Here is a 17,500-nt window from a genome sequence, read left to right as displayed (position 1 = left end):
GGCGCTCGGATCTGTCTTGAATGGGAGTCTGCAGCTTGCTAGCTAGTTGTTGTAAGAGTTGTTGTTGTTGAAGCTGTAGTTGCTGCGTCTGGTTGTATTGCTGCATCAGAAGCTGTTCTTGTTGTTCTTTTTGCTTCTTCAGCAGATCTTCTTGTTGGTTTTGAAGTCGCTTTTGTTCTTCCTGAATTTCGCTTTGCCTGTTCGAAAAAAACAACAACTAATGGCATTGCTTTTCACAAAGTAAAAATCTCACCCTTCCAATACAACCCTAACCCTTTAAATACAAATGGTCACCGCCATATTTGTGGCATAAACTCTAAACAGGAAACCAAGGGGCATGTAGCCCGTTCTTATAATAAAAGATAACCCTCTGGCTGAACCAATTACCCCTTCTTACGTAACTTTATTTGCACTTATTGAAACTTCCCGATATAGTTAAATTAAATAGGTGCTTACTATTTTATGATTATGTCTATAGTGATAAAACTCCAAGATTTTCCTTCACTTATAGCTTTAAGCAGGTTGGTCACTATACGCACATTTGATCAATCAGTTATCGAATCCTTTCGGACAAACATTCGAAAATTTTGTCCAAGCATTAGTGGTAAATGTATTTGGAATGACATCCCTTCATCTATTCGTAATAAACTATCCAAACGTGAATTTAAAAGTGCGTTGAAACACTACGCCAATTTATTGGAGAGCAGGTACCGTAATAGTAGCAAGAAAGGAGGCACATTCTCCTCAACAGCAAGGAAGTCACCATGGCAACCAAGCCACAGTCCACCTCCCACTGACACCAGTGTGTGGAATGTATACTTATCCTAAACCATGGGAGGGAGGGAGGGAAAAGCAAACGAGTAAGCAAGAAGGTGACTCAAGCCAAAGCACATGGCAATGCCCCTGCAAATCTCTCTGGAAACTCCCCAAATATCTCAGGAGAAACTGCTGCATTGGCTTGGGTTTTAACTTTGCCCAAATGATATTTAGCCTCATTTAAAACACCACTATGCTGCCCAATATTAAACATTAAGTTATGACAAATTAAATTAGAAAAGATTTATACTGCTTCATTGGTATGGACTTGTTCTATATTTCTTAATTTTCTTCCTTTGTTTACCCTACTTCTTAGTATAATAAGGCTACAAAAATACTTAAATATTGCAATTACTTTATTATAAGTCTGTAGTTTCTTTTATTTGATGATGGTAATCAACTTTTCACTATTGTAATAGTAATCTAGCCACCTGGGGCACGATATTAGTTACAAGAAAGTTTGGTTTTATCAGACGAGTTGATAAAGATCGAATTACCACCGTGAAAGATTTGGAAAGCTGACCTTTTGAGATTTAGCCCTTCGTCAGTGCAAAGGGCTAATGAAGGGCTCTGACAAAGGGCTCTGACGAAGGGCTAACGCTCGGAACGTCAGCTTTCCAAATCTTTCACGATGGTAATTCGACCTTGATCAAATCGTTTGATAAAACCAAATTTTTATGTTTCTCTCTACTACCGACGCAGCACCACAAATTCTTTAGAAACAAGAAATTTGTTTGCAAAACATTAGTTAACCTAGAGGTGCCCCTCTCCTCTTCGTGTATTTTTTTTTTCAAATATTAATCTTAATTTATGAATTCTTTCTCTGAAGGGGAGAAATAAAATACAGCAAATAAGGGTTTCCACTTGTGGATTGCCAGATGCCAAGCGCGAAAGACGCGCGCGAATGACAAGGCTAGCGAGTAACAAAGCTGTTCACCTGCAGCCCGCGAGTGACATCTCGCAAAAGAGAGGGATCGATGGTGTTCAAGTGTAGACATACATTGATGATGGTAGAAACATTGCGGGAGTTAACGCAAGTTAACGCGAAAATTGCGTCTCAGATTTTCCACAAATTCATGAGTAATGAAGGTAAGAAGATGGCACGTCTCGACCATTTCGATGGATAGTGTATATGTAGCAGCCATCTAATATTTAATTAATTAAGCAGTTAAAAGAACTACGAACTACATGAGCATAAGAATCTCAGAGTCAAACCTCTTATTCTGCTCATCAATCTGCTGCTGCAAGAAGTTCTGTTGATCATCATTTAGTTCTCTCCGCTTCTCCTCCAAACTTTCTGTCGCCTGCCGATGTCTCTCCCTCTCTTCTTCCAGTAGCCTCTGCATCTCCTCTATCCTCCTGTTCACTACCTCCAGCTGCTTCCTGTGTTCCTCCTCCAGCTTTTGCTTCAAATCCTCGAAGGATTGTCTTTCCTCTGCTGGATCACGGGGTGACAGCTCTTTAGAGGAGAGGGCAGGACTTCCTTGAGGACTTACACTACGACTTCGGCTGCCATGGCTGCTTGCACGGCTGCTCTTACTGGAATGACCGCTGGCCCTACTACTGGCTCGACTACTCACTTGGCTTCGAGGTGATTCATCGTCCTTATGTTCACCTAAAACAATACAAGCGAAAGTCAGTTATGACATCGAAATTCAGACATACAAGTTTGATGCTAATCTCCTTTGGAGAAATTTGAATGCAGCTTAAGTTCATTTTTAAGTTTTAAAAAGTTACATTCAAAATTCTCCGAACCTTCTCTCCAAACTTTCGAGATAAAAAGTATTTGTCTTATTGTTTATCAATTTACCCTTGTCCTCCGGTGCCATATAATCATCACCATCGTGTGAGTAGATCCCAAATGGTGTTGTTCTGAAAACAAATCAACAAAAAATAGCAACGATTGAAAACAGTTTCTTTTCTGAGCGGCACAAGTGTAAATTAAGGCTATAAACTCTTTGTGTACACTGAACGTGCGTTTTCTGTTGTTTAACTGCATAGCAGTTGAGCACGAGGCAGAGGGTCTGGCTGAAGCCATTTAAGTCCGATATTAAAATAACAGTTACAAATTACAGCCTGCAGAGCTTGGTAACCATTCGAACGGAGTGAGTGAAGCGACGAGTGTGATTCCTCTGCGTTCAGCCCCCCCGAGGGCGCTAACACGCGTTTTGCTTGATAAACCGCCTATATCCGACGTTCCCTCACAAAAGCCGGGTACCTTTTCAAATTTTTCATACATGAACAGTTGAATAAAATGACGGGGAAATTGTTCATGTGCGTTCATCATATGGCGGATCATTTCAACCAACTTACGATCGATAAGCGGATAGTAGGGCGTCCCTGATGTAGCGGCAGGCGAACGTGTAACGTGCTTTTGATATCTTCTCCAGATCATTCCTCAGAGATGTGATCTACAGCAAAAGAAACAAGTAAATCACACGCACTAAAAAAAACCGTTGTATTTAGTCTCACAACAACTTGTCAAAGAAAGCCACATTTCGAAAAACAAGTTCTAGCAGTATGACGGGAAAAATGTCAGCTAGACCTAGTTGAAGACACTTTATTCCAAAATGGCCGCCATTTAGTATTCTTTTGTTTCCATGCAAAATTGGCCCTTTCGGCCGCGTTCAAGGTTAAATATTCTTACGTTTGAAAGCGAGGCCATAAGGGAAAATTTGCATGGAAACAAAAGAATACTAAAATGGCGGCCATTTTGGAATAAGGTGTATGGCTTTGCTCCCACTAGTCTCCTACAGCTCAGTGGTAGAGCATCCGAACTAATAATCGGAAGCCAGTCGTAAGTTCGACTCCTGCAAAAGAGCACTCGGGTTTCCTTTTCCGTATATCCCCTAGACATCATCGATAAATAAGCAATCTCTTCATTTCATTCACCAGGGTTAACATGTAACATCTCTTTCAGTACAATCACGATTATGCTCCATTTTGACAACGGCGGGACAATTGTCACCTGGACCAAGTTAAATGGCTTTGCTTAGAAGAGTCTCCCATAGCTTAGTGGTAGAGCATCCGAACTGGTAGTCGAAAGGTCGTAGCTTCGACTCCATGCAAACGAGCACTCGGATTTTTTTCCGAATATCCCGGAGTCACCATCGCAAAAATACATCTGATCAAGTCTAAAGCCCCAGGTCGAATTGAAAACCTCATGGTCGGGCTGGAAAGGGCACGAAATTGAGGCTCACGTGAATTCGTCGCCTTAGCCGACCTCCATTTCTTGCTCGTCTCCAGTTCAATCGTAAGAACATGAAAATTTAAGCGAGTTTACCAACCTTTTTACCATTAAAGCGCATTATGGTGTAGCACTTAGTTGCCGTTGATTTCCTCAGAGGCACAACTTGAACAACGCCAGGTACGTAGCACTGTACACCATCGTTTATTTCGTCATCCTCCTCCTCGCGTGGAACGAGAGTCTTGACGAGGACATAGTCACCGGCCTAATAAACGGAAGTGAGCAGCGATTTCCGGTTGAGTCACCAAAGAAGGTTTGGATAGTAGTCAAGAGCATGCGCCCACATATTTAGCCATCCAGAAGAAAAACCAAATTGAAATCGCCATGATTCAAAATTCTTGAATTTTAACAGCTTAGATACTTACAAAACGGAATAAAATACAGAGAAAATGCGAAATACACCTATCAGGATATCAGATGCCCCTATGAGCCACTTCATTCATGCCCTTAATTAAATCCCGCTGTAATGAACACTCTTTACCCATGAAACATCGATGGCAATGAAACTGTTCTTATAATTTGTTTCTGTAATGACTTTCTCTTCTTTTTTCTCCCGTTAATAGACCAACAGGCCCTTTTACAGTTGTTTGCTCAGCGAACATGTTTTATGGAGAAACATAAAAACTAAGAGCAGTTTGGATTCCACGTTAATAAAGTTCAAAACTGTTGTACCTTTAGTGTGGGGCATGGCCTGGCTCCTTGGAGAGGGATGACGTATCTCGCGGGGACCACCTGACGATCAAAGTCCCGGAAGTCAATCTCAACAAAGCGCGAGTTCAAACAACGGGACACTACGCCTGCGTAGTAAAATCCGTCCACTTCGCTCCGCGCCAGGACCTTGTGGTTCAGGAGTCGATTTTTATTGGTGGTGGACTGGGCCGGCGGCGAAGGCTTGGGTGCCTGTTGCTTGGAAAAGAAATCCTTGTGATTTTTGTGAAATGTGTAAGAAAGCATAACGGACGACAAATAGAACCAAGTATTTTTCACGCTGATTTTACTCGTCAATGGGGGAAACCCCTTGGGGGGCGAAAGGGATGAATCATAGGCAGAATGGCTTACAGGTTTTCATTCACGCCATGTTGGAAAGTACGTCAATCAAATAGATCTCTTAAGAACTGTCAGCATTCGTGCATTTCGTTATTGTCACCTCCGCTTCCTCTTGACGTTGGTTGAATAAGACCTCTGTTGAATATGCTAATGTATGCGAAACGAATGAAGAGGAAGACGTCCCAGTGTAATTAGGGCCAATGAATATCCTGAATCAGAGATGTCCTTAAGCGCCGGAATGCAACCGAAGTCAAACGGAAGCTGTGAGAGGCTTACCTTTGTCATGACCTGCTCCAATCGCTTACTTTCAGCGTCTTCGCGGGCTTTTCGTTGTTGTTCGGCTATTTCTCGGGAGGCCTTTAGAGAGAAAGACTATTTTAAACACGGTATGGAGTACGCGAAGTGTCATGCGCAAAGCTCGTACTACACCTCATATATCTGTGATTTGATGGGTTATTACCTCTTCCGATTTCTTTCTCAGGTCTTGAGATTGGAGAAGGAATGTTTGAGCTTGCTCGATTTCTTTCTCTAGTAAATTAATGTCAGCTGGGCTCACTGGCCAGCCTTGCTTCTCCAAATCATCCATCATGGAGGCCTTGTTACTGACAAATGACGGAACTCTGTCGTCAGGATATCTAGTTTGCAAGAGAGGGACGAGGAAACTTGATAATTTAATAAAACAAACGAACAAATGAACAAACGGAACGACGTAAAATATACACGTGTAGTTTAGTCATTTTTCAAAATGGCGAATGAAGATAGCCCCATCTTGGTTTCAACTTCAACCGAGGAGCCATCGAGCTGATAGATACCTTGGGCTTGTATTTACACTAGCGTCGCATGTGTGGATCAGGCTAAAGAAATGCTGCAAGGAGAAAGAAACCGCACACTCGGCTTTCCGCGTCCATGGAATGACTCGTTATTCGAGCGCCTTTGAAATTCGTACGCCCTGAAAAGATCTCAGCAAAATAGAAACTACATTGCAACCTGTTTTGTTGTGAACATACTTCACTCTTTCGTCGTCACTAAGATGAACGAACACCAGCTCATCGAGATGCCTGCAAAAAAAAAATTATTATTAAAATTGCTTTACGGACCCTTTCATCAGCATTAACTCAACGCTTAATAATAATAATAATATGATGATGATGATGATGATGATGATGATAATAATAATAATAATGGAATTTATATAGCGCTTATACATCGCTTTTCTAAGCGCTTTACAATGTAAAAGAATGTAATTCATGTAATTCATTTAGTTATCAAGTTTTTACAAGCTTACATATGACAGTACTGTACATATCAGGAAATTATAGCATAAACACGCTTAACGTGAAAAAAGTGCACATTATGAGTTACAGTTTTCCAAGATGTTTGTTTTTCGTCCCTGTTTAATTCAGGCTCATGTTCAAAATAAAGGAATTGACATGCTCGAGTGTTTGGTCTTACAATATCGTGATTACCTCGTATAATCGCCGATGGCAGTTTCCAATCGAGCCTCATAAGCCTTGAGGTTAACTCCCTGAGGATTCACAAGCTGCACTTCATCCCGGTTACTTCCTGATGTGTGGGCTAAGGGAAGAACCTGCCGACACGAAGCAAGACCTGCATCACCTAACACTCGAATAACGACCAAGAGTTTCCTCGGGTTAAATTGCTTCGAGAATGTCTAAGAAAGCCTGAGAAAAACGCTCCTTAATTGAAAAGGGTTAAAAAGAAAAACAGGTACCATGCAGCTCTGTACTCTTATCGACAGCAAAATTCGACATCATAGTGGTCAAAATGTTGTGAACTCACGAGGAAGATAATACAAAGAGTACAAGTACAGACAACGCTGAACCACATTCGATTTGTTTTTTTACCACAATATTCAACGTAAAAGAAAATGTTTATTTCAGAGAATGACCAGGATCGTGAGACAAGGAAAGAGCAAGCGCTGTCTAAAATTTTCTCGCAATCCGATTAGTTTATTTCCCAAAACTGAGCGTTTCTGATCGGCTAATACAATTGCGTGACACGAGCATGACACGAGAATCGTTATCTAGCCTCTTATCGACAACAGGCAACCAGATTGCGAGATTACATGCAATCTTGGTAAAATACACGATTTAGTATATCCCAAGATCTCTGAATCAAGCTACAACGGTACAACGGTACGGCCTGACGGCTCAATGAATTAGTCAAACATGGAGCGTGTTTTATGCAACTGAGTACAATCACAATTGTCCTAAACGGAAAACAACGGGAAGCTAAGCGCTAGTTCTTTCCACGGGTTCAGGATGACTCGTTTTGGGTGGACAAATCAAGACACACATGGCAGCGAGTATGTTGACGAGATAGCCATACCCCGCGCGAAGAATGAGCGCTTAGGGCGTTTTCCATTTACAAAGAAATTCCGGAAATTCCGGTTGGGATGTAAATAGAACACACATTTTTGGTTCCTTCCACTGGAAAATTTCCGGAATAAACGGAACTTCTGAAAAGGTAGTCCTGTTTCCCCGTTGGAAACTTTCCGGTGGAAATGTGTGTTCCATTTACAACTTTTGAGAGGTCTTACCACTTCCAGGCTATTCACGGCCACATTTTTAAATTTTGGCGAGTAAAATCGCAATCACTGGGCGGCGAACGGACCTGAGTTAAAGGAACACGTTTTTCGCCTGATGGAAATTTCCACTGAAATTTCCGGAAATTTTGTGTAAATGGAAAACTCCCTTAGTCTCCCGGTTTTATCCGAAAAGGTCAATTAGACTTATTTGTAAACAACAGAGGCCGAACAAAGCTTACCTGGTCAAAAACCTTAGAAAGTACATGCTTGTCCAGTATTGGTACGTACTTCGTGCTATGGGGGATCATAGTGGGAGCCAAGGCGTCCAAGATGGTCAGCTTTCTGGCTACAAGTCCGTGTTTTTTAAGCCAACTAAGTGAGCAAAAAAGATCACGTAAATAATGCGTCGATGATGTGAGACCACGCGAAAACTGCTTTATCGCGTTGGTTGCTACACTGATAACAGCCGTTAAAGGAGTCGCATCTCTACGAAAAAACAACACTTGATTGGTTACCTTTTTACGGTCAAATCCGCGTCACTGCAATATAAGAAAAAAGATTAAGCTGGTGAATAATCTATCAAGGCTTGTTCACAAGCAAGCCGCAACCACAAGCCAAAAGCAGTACCCAAACTCAAAAATTTGAACGTCAGTTAATACGGCTGTTTATAGTTCTAACGATACCTAGACCGAATTGTATAAAGCCGGGTTCGTGTGACCAAAGAAAGTCTCTAACCCGGTTTGCCGCAACTAATAGGAAGCAGTGCCTCGAACCAGTTTCAAGACTTTCAGGAAACTGTACTATTTAGAAGGACACTGTATCACCAAACAAATATGCTGTATTACAATGTGAAGCAACTAAACAAAATGCGCTCAATATTGTGATGTGATAAGTTACCATAACAAGAGAAGACCCATCTTAAAACGCCTTATACTCTAGAAGACGAACACAGTAACCCATATTTTTTTATTGCTGGAAAGTAATTAGCAGGTTAACATGAAACTCTTTATGAAAATAAAAGGAAAATCGCTGAAGCAGATTCAGAAGTACCTTCACAGTTGGAAATTTTAAGGTGGAAGTTCTGAATTCGCTCAAGTGAATCTGCATGTCTAACTGTGCAGAGAGTTTCATCTTAGGTTGCTGATCACTTTCCAGGAAGGCCGTTTTTCGTTGCTGAGATAAATCTATTCAACCATTGCAGGAAGATTCGCTCATTTTCACTTCGAAATTCCAATTATGTTAGGCCGTAAAATAAAGCCAAAACCTGAAGTCGTTTGGCCCAAAGCCGAACTAGTGTGACGCATGGACCCATTCCTGAGATTACGATACAAACTGCTTTGCTTTGAAAAGATTCTTTAAAAGTGCAATGCAAAACAGCTTTTTACAATGACTGCAAAATTCTCGCGGCTATCAATGGCTAATTTTTATTTCCGATAAGCGGACAGACACACAAATTTAGAATTTATGCGTTTCGAAGAGTTGAATTTATGCAACATTTTGTGAAACTTCGATCTGTCATTTTTTAACCAATAGAAAGTCTCCGTATTTTCCATTAGCCAATAAGAGAGCGAGGCAAGTTATGAATTTGGTCTCGTCTGATTGAATAAAATTGAAGTTTCTCGCATTTTTTTTATAGTGCTAAAAGTTGACTCGAGGTGATTCTCTTGTTTTGCACCGCGCATCTCATACTGCGCATAACATTGCGACTTCGCAGATGGCGGCGTTTCGCGCCAGCCATCTGAAGAGAGGCAACAAAGGCCGTTTTTGCTGTTCAAGAGCTTTTAAGTGCAATCATGATAACTCTTCTCGGTTAAGAAGGTGTTGTTTTATTTACTCGCAATAGGTATACGGAAAACATATTTTAAGTAGAAAAAAAGTTGGATAGACGTGAAACTGCACTTGGAGCCAGACACTGCGTGCAAGGTGATGACTGTAGCGGTCCAATTTGCTTACATTTCTTTGCAAGATTGACCAATTTGAAATCACTTCCTTAAAGATTATAGCCCGGACAAACAAGCAGGTTCAAGTTTTCAGTAATATTCAGTAGCTTTTGCTACATAACAACAGTTTTACCGGTTGATCTAGTTTCGAACGTTTCTCGCGAAATTCAATAAAAAACACTTACAATTAAGGGCATACAGCGCGAAAACAAGCACGGTGACGCCATCTTTTTATTGCATTTTTGAAATGTCCTGTGTATGAATATCAATTGTGCCAAGTTTGAAAAAAATCTGGATAGTACGTCATTTTCATGGGAATTACCTTAACCGGAATAAAAAATTCGGAGGTTGGGGCCACTTTTACCCTTCTCATGTCTGCCATCTCAAGAGCACCATTCAAAACTCCAACTAAATACGAACTAAAATCTAATCGAAAACTTCTCCTGATGGCCCCAAGAGGCAAGATGTTACCTACACTCGAAGCAAGGGCCTTCTCCTCTGCAGCCAAGTACCTTAGGAATAGTCTACCTAGCAACATCACTGGTCTGGACTCTGTGTCTAGTTTTAAGCGTGATCTCAAGACTTGTCTGTGATTTAGTGTTTTTTTATTTTCTTAAGGAACTATTAGGTTTTGCAGGAGTTTCAATAAAATTTGAAGTAGGCAGCTGGTTTGAGTCTAGTAGCCGACTGTATCAAGAGGGCGCCGTTAGGCCCCTTCATCTAGGGGGGTCTGGGGGGCATGCTCCCCCAGACGATTGTGAAATCTGGAAGCTCTGAAATGTGATTTCCAGCGTTCTGGGCACCAAATTGAGTACAAAGATGAAGGAAGATTTCTAATCAACAGAGACACTGAGTGTGCAATTAAGCGCATTCTTTTGATAATTTCCAGCAAAGAAAGATTTGGAAAACCATTTCAAAAGGAAAATTAACGATTTTTAACGTTATATCATGTTTCGACAACTTCATGTCATCATTACTATCAATTTCAACCTGCCGGGAACGGCAAACCTCTTTTGCGCGTTTTTTCAAGCGCAAATTTCAACATTTCTTAACATGAGAAATCATTTCTGTCGAACGATAAGAATATGTCATTTTAATCTGAACAAACGAAAAGGCTTAACCGATGAAACTAACGGAAAAATTTACTGTTTTTGGAAAACAAGTCTTGATGTAAAGATTACTCAATAACAACCTGTTTTACATTAAACGTCTTGATATGTTTGGAAACGTAACTAAACGTAATTGAATTACATAAAAAATGTGACGGTTGGTCTAGGCAAAAATGCGGAAAAAAGTTATAGCCGTGCACTGTAGCTCAAAGATGGCAATATCAAACCTGATAATTATTTTGAAATTGAGGTTAAAAAAGGTACATTCAAGTCGATCAAAAATGAATTTTACTTCAGGTTTGAAGGAATCCTTCAATTAATTCAATGTAGAGTAAAAAGTAGCCGACTTCTCTGAGCGACGCAGCCGACGCTTTTCGTCGGCCGTCGGTGCTTATTGAAACCCCTGGTTTTGTGAATATAGCAATACTTATTTTTAATTTTAGATTTATTTTAGTTGTGATCATATCTTTATTTAATTTGCGCTTCACAAAATATAACGATTAATTCATTAGTTCATTAATTAATTGATAATGTCATTAATTCACCCACCTGATGTCGCCGTACGAGTTCGACCTTCTTTTCTTCTTAGTTTTACCTAACAATGAAACAGGATGAAAAGGATTGAGCACTTAAGACTGTAAAAAATAACGAATTTTCGTACTATTGGATTAACACGAGCTGCCTATAAATAAATCCTCCACGACTTTTCGACCTTTGGGTTACTGACAACATATCACTAATAGTCCCGTTTCACTTAAGATTCTTGTTTTTCATACGGATAGTAAAAGCAGAAAGCGTTGATCCCGCAAAGGGACACGCTCTTCGTTCGCGAATAAAGCCACCTTCCGTCGCCTCGCTAAATGCTTCCCTAGGGACGGGGATACTTGAAACTTCCCTTCCCTCGGGTTGGCAGTAAAGACGTCGAGAGGCAGTACTCATAAGTTCACACTCTTCAGATGCTTTGAAACAGGCAACAGAAAGAAGGTTAATCTCGTGGATACAGCTTTTATCGCTCAATAACAAAAATCCTATTTCAAGGCTTTCACACTGAAATAAACATGGACATTCGACAATAAAAAGAAACCGTTCAATAGACTTCTTTAGCTTGTACGTTTTGTTTTCCCATTTCAGACCACGTGATGTTCCCAAGGGAATTTTCCTTTTGTTTTTTCATGCATACATATTCACGTGCATAAGACATTTGAAAGAAACTGTTCCCTAGAGTAACATCACGTGGTCTGAAAACAAAACGTACAAGCTAAAGAGGTCCATTCAGGTAACTCGTTCAGTTGAGACTAAAAAGTGGACCTAAATTCCTCCTAAGCACATGATGTTGCTCCTCAAAATTCAGCACATAATGTACAGCCAAATCTCAAACTTAAATAAAAGTAGGGCATTAATCGTTTAGTTCACACTTCCGGGAAGACACTAACTGTTTCATGAAAAGGTGAATTGATATATAAGTAAATACCAGCCACTTTCCAACCGTTTCCTCTGAATGAACACTAATTTTCAAGAGAGACATTGACTCGGCCTCTTTTAGAAAACGAGGCTAAAAAGACTAGGAAACGACGTGAATGCACTTTTTCAAATACTTACGTTTTAACCGCCTTTTTTTGAAATCCTCCGGTGTCTTCTCGAGATATTCCCTTGTTTCTCTGAGCATCCAGTCACTGGACTTCTTTCGCAGTTCCAGTCTCATCTGACTCGTTTTGGTTTCGTTCACTTTGTAACTGGGAGTCTGGGTCGGAGATTGCGGTATATTCCGACATGCACTGCTCACAATGTAATCCTTGTGGCTACTGTACTTCAACCTTGCACTGGTTGGTCGAGGTTTGGCATTTGATGGACGAGATCTGATACTGGCAGTGCGGGACATGGCACTAGCCGGTCGCACCCGAGCACTACTTGTTCGTTCTGAGCGAGGAGGAGAGGGTGTCACTGTGTTTGTAGCTGATAGAGGCCTGTGAGAGGATCCGCTTACTGACCGCGGATGGTTTCTGTTTTGGTGAAAAATAAATTTTTGTTAAAAAATATCCTGTACGAAATGAATCACACGATAAAAGCGAGGAATAACTTTACTGCAGAGCAATTCATAACGCCCAACAAGGTGTCGCTTATTCATTACAATTATAGAGTACGAACGTTGAAAAAAACGTATGGTAGCGTTTGTTTTTACTGCTAGAAAATGTACACAAGTAAAGCTATGATCTTCGCAGTTATGAATGCAATTTTTGCAATTGCGTAGAGAAGCCTGAAAAAATAGGACTTCAACGGGGTTTGAACCCGTGACCTCGCGATACCGGTGCGACGCTCTAACCAACTGATCCATTTCATATATCATTTCATCGTTGATTCATTCCTCTCGGGATTATTAGAACCCACAAATGACCAGCTCCCAACGTCAGTGGCTTCATAGCTCAGTTGGTTAGAGCGTCGCACCGGTTATCGCAAAGTCACGGGTTCAAACCCCGTTGAAGTCCTGAATTTTTCAGGCTTCTAGAGCTACGCAATTGCAAAAATTGCGTTCATAACTGCGAGGATCATAGCTTCACTTGATTTCATATCCGCCGTTCATATCTGATCCATTTCATATATCATTTCATCGTAGAAAATGTACAGTGGCTTGACATCCTTGCGATAAGCGGTAACCAACGACGCTTTATCATTCACGCTTCATGTTTTACAACAACATTTGAAGATTTAGCCGGGATCTAAAATAAAGGAAAGGAACTTTATTTAAGTGTCTAGTCGTTCTAGCGCTGGACCGCGAATTGAGGACACCAACAATTAACGCAAATCAAGTCAACTGTTGGTTTTTCAGGAGAGTACCCGGAAAAAACCTCTCGGTCCAGAGTAGACAACCCACAAACTCAACCCACATGTTGGTCCAAGTCTGGAAATCGAACCCGGGCCACATTGGTGGGAGGCGAGTGCTCTCACCATTGCGTCATCCCTGCACAATATAGAGGTCCTGCCAATATAAAGGTCCACGTTCACAGACATTTGAAATGCGTAATCTAGCGAATACGTTAACGAGTGCGATTTTCGTGTGATTAAGTTGTGTACGCTTGGGGTACTCCGTAGCGATTGAAGTGCGTAAAATTTCCAAACGTTTGCATGCAATCTGGAAAATTACATCATTTTGCTCGCTTAGCGAAGTTTATCGTTTTCCATAGGGATTAATAGGTTTAGGTGGGCAGCACCTTACCTTGAACAGCGTCCAGTATTGGAACCAAACCAGTCAAGCTGAGCACATTCGTTCCTTATCATGGTCAGTTTACGCAGATCTGCCAAGCCTTTATCGATCTCTTCTCTCAAAAGGCGAAGATCTTCACTCTATAATTTGAATCGATATCAACAATTACACCGAACCATTGACAGATTCCCTGATCCCCCTCCTACCATATGTTCTTTTTTTTGTTTTCTCTTTTGGGTGTTTTTCACAATCTACGGGATTTCCAGAAAAGCGAAATGGTATGACGGTCATCTTTAGCTTGAGCTTCATTCGCTTCGTATGTCGCAATTCAAACGGACCACTTCGCTTTCGTGATAGAATCAGCGCGTGCATGTTTCCTGTTTTCTGTCGAAACGTTATGACTCGCGTGCAACTGCGCATTTGCCGCTAAAGAAGAGCAAGTTGCCTCGAAACGTTTCTGGCACATAGCTAAAAGAACATCTATTTGGTCAATCTTAATCTGTGCAACAGAGACAGTTTAACCTTGCGTTATACTTCTGTACACTGACCGTTTAGGGCTCACTTTCAAGAAAAGTACATGTATGTTATTAGGGAGCTTAAGCACGCGCGTTTTTGACACGCGGACGGCAACCGGAAGTGAGCTGTTTTCCCTTTTAACTTGTCTTCACACAACCACGTTTATATCGCTAAGTATCTTTTCACTATTAGAGACCATAAGTTTAAAAATCTGGGAGAGACCGCTATCCTGGCGTGCGAAATATTCACTTCCAGTTGCCGTCCGCATCTTAAAAACGCGTGTGCTTAAGCTCCCTATTCACCGGCCAGGAAGGCCAATATAGGAAAAAGCTATGCCTGAAGTATCGAGTAAGAGGCCCGACTCAAACTAAAACAGACCTTTCTTGGAAGCAAATATTTGAATTTCATTTGCAAGAAGTCCGACTTACCTCAAACGGCCTGGGTCCTTCAATGTCGTAGCCGTCTTCGGAAAAGTAGTGGAACCTAATCAAGTTACAAGGAAAGGTCGCATTCACATAACGTTGAAAGGACAGCTGATAACTTATCACGACACATTGCGCGCTTCTCTACACGTGCACACACAAACGTCTTCATGAAGGACAGGGAAAAACAATTGCTTCGGAGAAAGGCAGGATGACGAAGATCGACCGCCAATGACTGTTCTTCACTGGTAAAAAGGTGTTAGCATTGGTACGTTCCGAATTTTATTGGTTTGAAATGTTGAGCTCTCTTCTTGTAGCGGTGAAAAGGAGATAGGACGTTCTGGAGCCCAGGGGATTCCCTACGGAGTACGCCTGTATTAAACAGATTATTTACCTTCCTCCAGTTTCTGCAGCTAGCTGACAAAGGAACTGATTTGCTTCGGTATCAGCACAGTTGAACGAGATTGTATGAATGGGGACTGGGGTCAACAGTTGCACTTGCGCAAGGATGGAAGACGGAGGCTAAAAGAAAAAAATCACAACGCGTCAAAAGTTACTGAGAGGCAGCGAATGAGAAAAGAAATCTGCGTCACTACGACGATCACAGTTAATTGAAGTTCACTATTTTATTTTCTACAGCAAAAACTATCAAATAGTGTGCTAACCTGATCAGGGCGGCCGTCAGTCAGGAGATAGATTGCGTGACATTGAGGATCTGCCAGCGCGAGTTTCAACGATGCTAGTGTGTTTGTAGAGCCGCCAGTGCTGAGTCCCTTCACCCACTGCCATGCATTATCGAGGTTCTAGGAAAAACGATCAGTGTAAAAACCCAAGTCACACAAAAAACTCCTCAAGGCATTCTTGATTTTAAATTACGAAGAAACAACCGTTGTCGCAGACAAAACCGCGGGTTAGTATTAGTGCATCGCGCACCCGTCTCACAATCGTTCAATGCTCATAACCCTGTGGGACGTAAAAGAAACCACACATTGTTCGCAATGAGTAGGGCATGGAGTTCCCGTTGTTGTGGTCTGTCCTCTGTGGTGTATAACAGTTGGGAGGGTAAATGCTCGGAGATACTAGCTACATCAAGCTACTCTAAAATCCAAGTGTAAATAAAGATATGATATGATATAACAATGAAATAGAGACACCAGTTTCTAAAGAAACTATGTTGCTGTATCGGTGGGGAGTGAAATACAAAATTTTAATTCTATCAAACGAGTTCACAAAGGCACTAGTAAATTATCCACCGTAAGAAGGATTTGTGGGCTGGCATTTCGAACGTTAGCCCTTCGTCAGAGCGAATTGGTTTTTTTCGTTTTAATAGGAATGTATGTTACACGGGTCCACAGAGACATGTTCGGTTGCACGGCGGAGACTACAGAGAGGTAGGGTTAGACCAAAAGCAAGGGCACTATAAAAGGGCACTAAAAGCAAGGGCACGATACCAGGGGTGCTGTACCAGGGGTTTCAGAAAGAGCCAGTTACCGGCGGTCTACCGCCATCTACAGCGCCTCTAAACACCGTTTGCTTAGCCTACGCCAGGCCATTATATTTAGGTTCGTGCTGCGAACACAGTGCCTAGTCCATCATCGCCATCCCATGGAAAACGTTATTGAAACCTTAGCTATACAAACATCGTCATTCGCCTGTTCAGTTATAGCTTAGTAATACAAAACTGCATGGCCAAGTCGTTCAAAGGATAGATGACCCTATCCATTGAATAAATGATTTTTCAGTACATAAATCAATGGGCCTTATTCGCGCGGTGGCCACCATATTGGCCATATATAGACAATAGATTTCGCCCGGAGGGGGGGGGAGGGAGGAATCCCATATGAAACAGACGGGGATGCTCGTCGTCTCGCTTAGGGGTGTAAATTTTGGATTTTGGTCTCGCTTAGGGTGTTCCGGGCAAAGCGCCAATATTTTAAGCCGCCAAGGTCTCGTTTAGGGTTCCGCGAAAAAACACAGAATTACGCGAAGAGAAACAGAAGTCAAATTTTCTTTTTAACTTGTTTTTAGGGGTCAAAATTTGCTTAAAGCCGCGCCCAGATTGGTCTTCTTTAGGGGTCACAAAAAGCTTGAGCCACGCCCAGATGGTCTCCTTTAGGGGTTAAATTCAAAATTTCCGACGAGCATCCCCGTCTGTTCCCTATGGGAGTCCCCCCCCCCCCGGGAGATTTCGTACCCCGATCTTCGAGTTAAAATGTTTGGGAACGAGTTTCGGTGCGCAAAAACAAAAGTTTTCAGTCCCTCGAGACTCAACATGGCCGCCGTGTGATTAAGGCCTATTGTTTTTTATCTTGCTTATTGGTCTTGATGCGATTGTGATTTATGTGGGGAATATCCCCGGGGGGGGGGGACTCCCATATGGAACAGACGGGGATGCTCGTCGGAAATTTTGAATTTAACCCCTAAAGGAGACCATCTGGGCGTGGCTCAAGCTTTTTGTGATCCCCAAAGGAGACTAATCTGGGCGTGGCTTAAGGAAATTTTGACCCCTAAAAACAAGTTAAAAACAAAATTTGACTTCTGTTTCTCTTTGCGGAACCCTAAACGAGACCTAGGCGGCTTAAAATATTGGCGCTTTGCCCGGAACACCCTAGGCGAGACCAAAATCCAAAATTTACACCCCTAAGCGAGACGACGA

The 17,500-nt window shown here is 41.7% G+C and overlaps 1 protein-coding gene across 2 annotated transcripts in view; it reads right to left on the bottom strand.

Annotated features, from left to right (window-relative positions):
• LOC138000538 (von Willebrand factor A domain-containing protein 3B-like) overlaps positions 1-17,500 on the bottom strand; it is a 47,000-nt gene that overhangs the window by 9,519 nt on the left and 19,981 nt on the right. The window contains exons 17-34 of one of the 2 annotated variants that reach the window (XM_068847024.1): positions 15,510-15,647; positions 15,239-15,366; positions 14,851-14,905; positions 13,919-14,046; positions 12,307-12,707; positions 11,257-11,302; positions 8,174-8,197; positions 7,898-8,030; positions 6,577-6,698; positions 6,118-6,168; positions 5,571-5,745; positions 5,387-5,467; positions 4,736-4,969; positions 4,104-4,268; positions 3,130-3,227; positions 2,627-2,688; positions 2,032-2,431; positions 1-197 (exon numbers count right to left, since the gene is read on the bottom strand). The exon at positions 1-197 is cut by the window's left edge and continues 144 nt beyond it. In XM_068847024.1, the coding sequence (XP_068703125.1) occupies positions 1-197; positions 2,032-2,431; positions 2,627-2,688; positions 3,130-3,227; positions 4,104-4,268; positions 4,736-4,969; positions 5,387-5,467; positions 5,571-5,745; positions 6,118-6,168; positions 6,577-6,698; positions 7,898-8,030; positions 8,174-8,197; positions 11,257-11,302; positions 12,307-12,707; positions 13,919-14,046; positions 14,851-14,905; positions 15,239-15,366; positions 15,510-15,647 (2,638 nt within the window). The remainder of the gene's footprint in view (positions 198-2,031; positions 2,432-2,626; positions 2,689-3,129; positions 3,228-4,103; positions 4,269-4,735; positions 4,970-5,386; positions 5,468-5,570; positions 5,746-6,117; positions 6,169-6,576; positions 6,699-7,897; positions 8,031-8,173; positions 8,198-11,256; positions 11,303-12,306; positions 12,708-13,918; positions 14,047-14,850; positions 14,906-15,238; positions 15,367-15,509; positions 15,648-17,500) is intronic. The other variant, XM_068847025.1, reaches the window with a different exon arrangement.

The sequence above is a fragment of the Montipora foliosa genome, chromosome 4 (assembly GCF_036669935.1).
Source record: "Montipora foliosa isolate CH-2021 chromosome 4, ASM3666993v2, whole genome shotgun sequence".
In the NCBI taxonomy this organism is placed as follows: Eukaryota; Metazoa; Cnidaria; class Anthozoa; order Scleractinia; family Acroporidae; genus Montipora; species Montipora foliosa.
The sequence above is the reverse complement of the archived record's forward strand: the minus strand, read 5'-3'. Positions and strand labels throughout refer to the sequence as shown.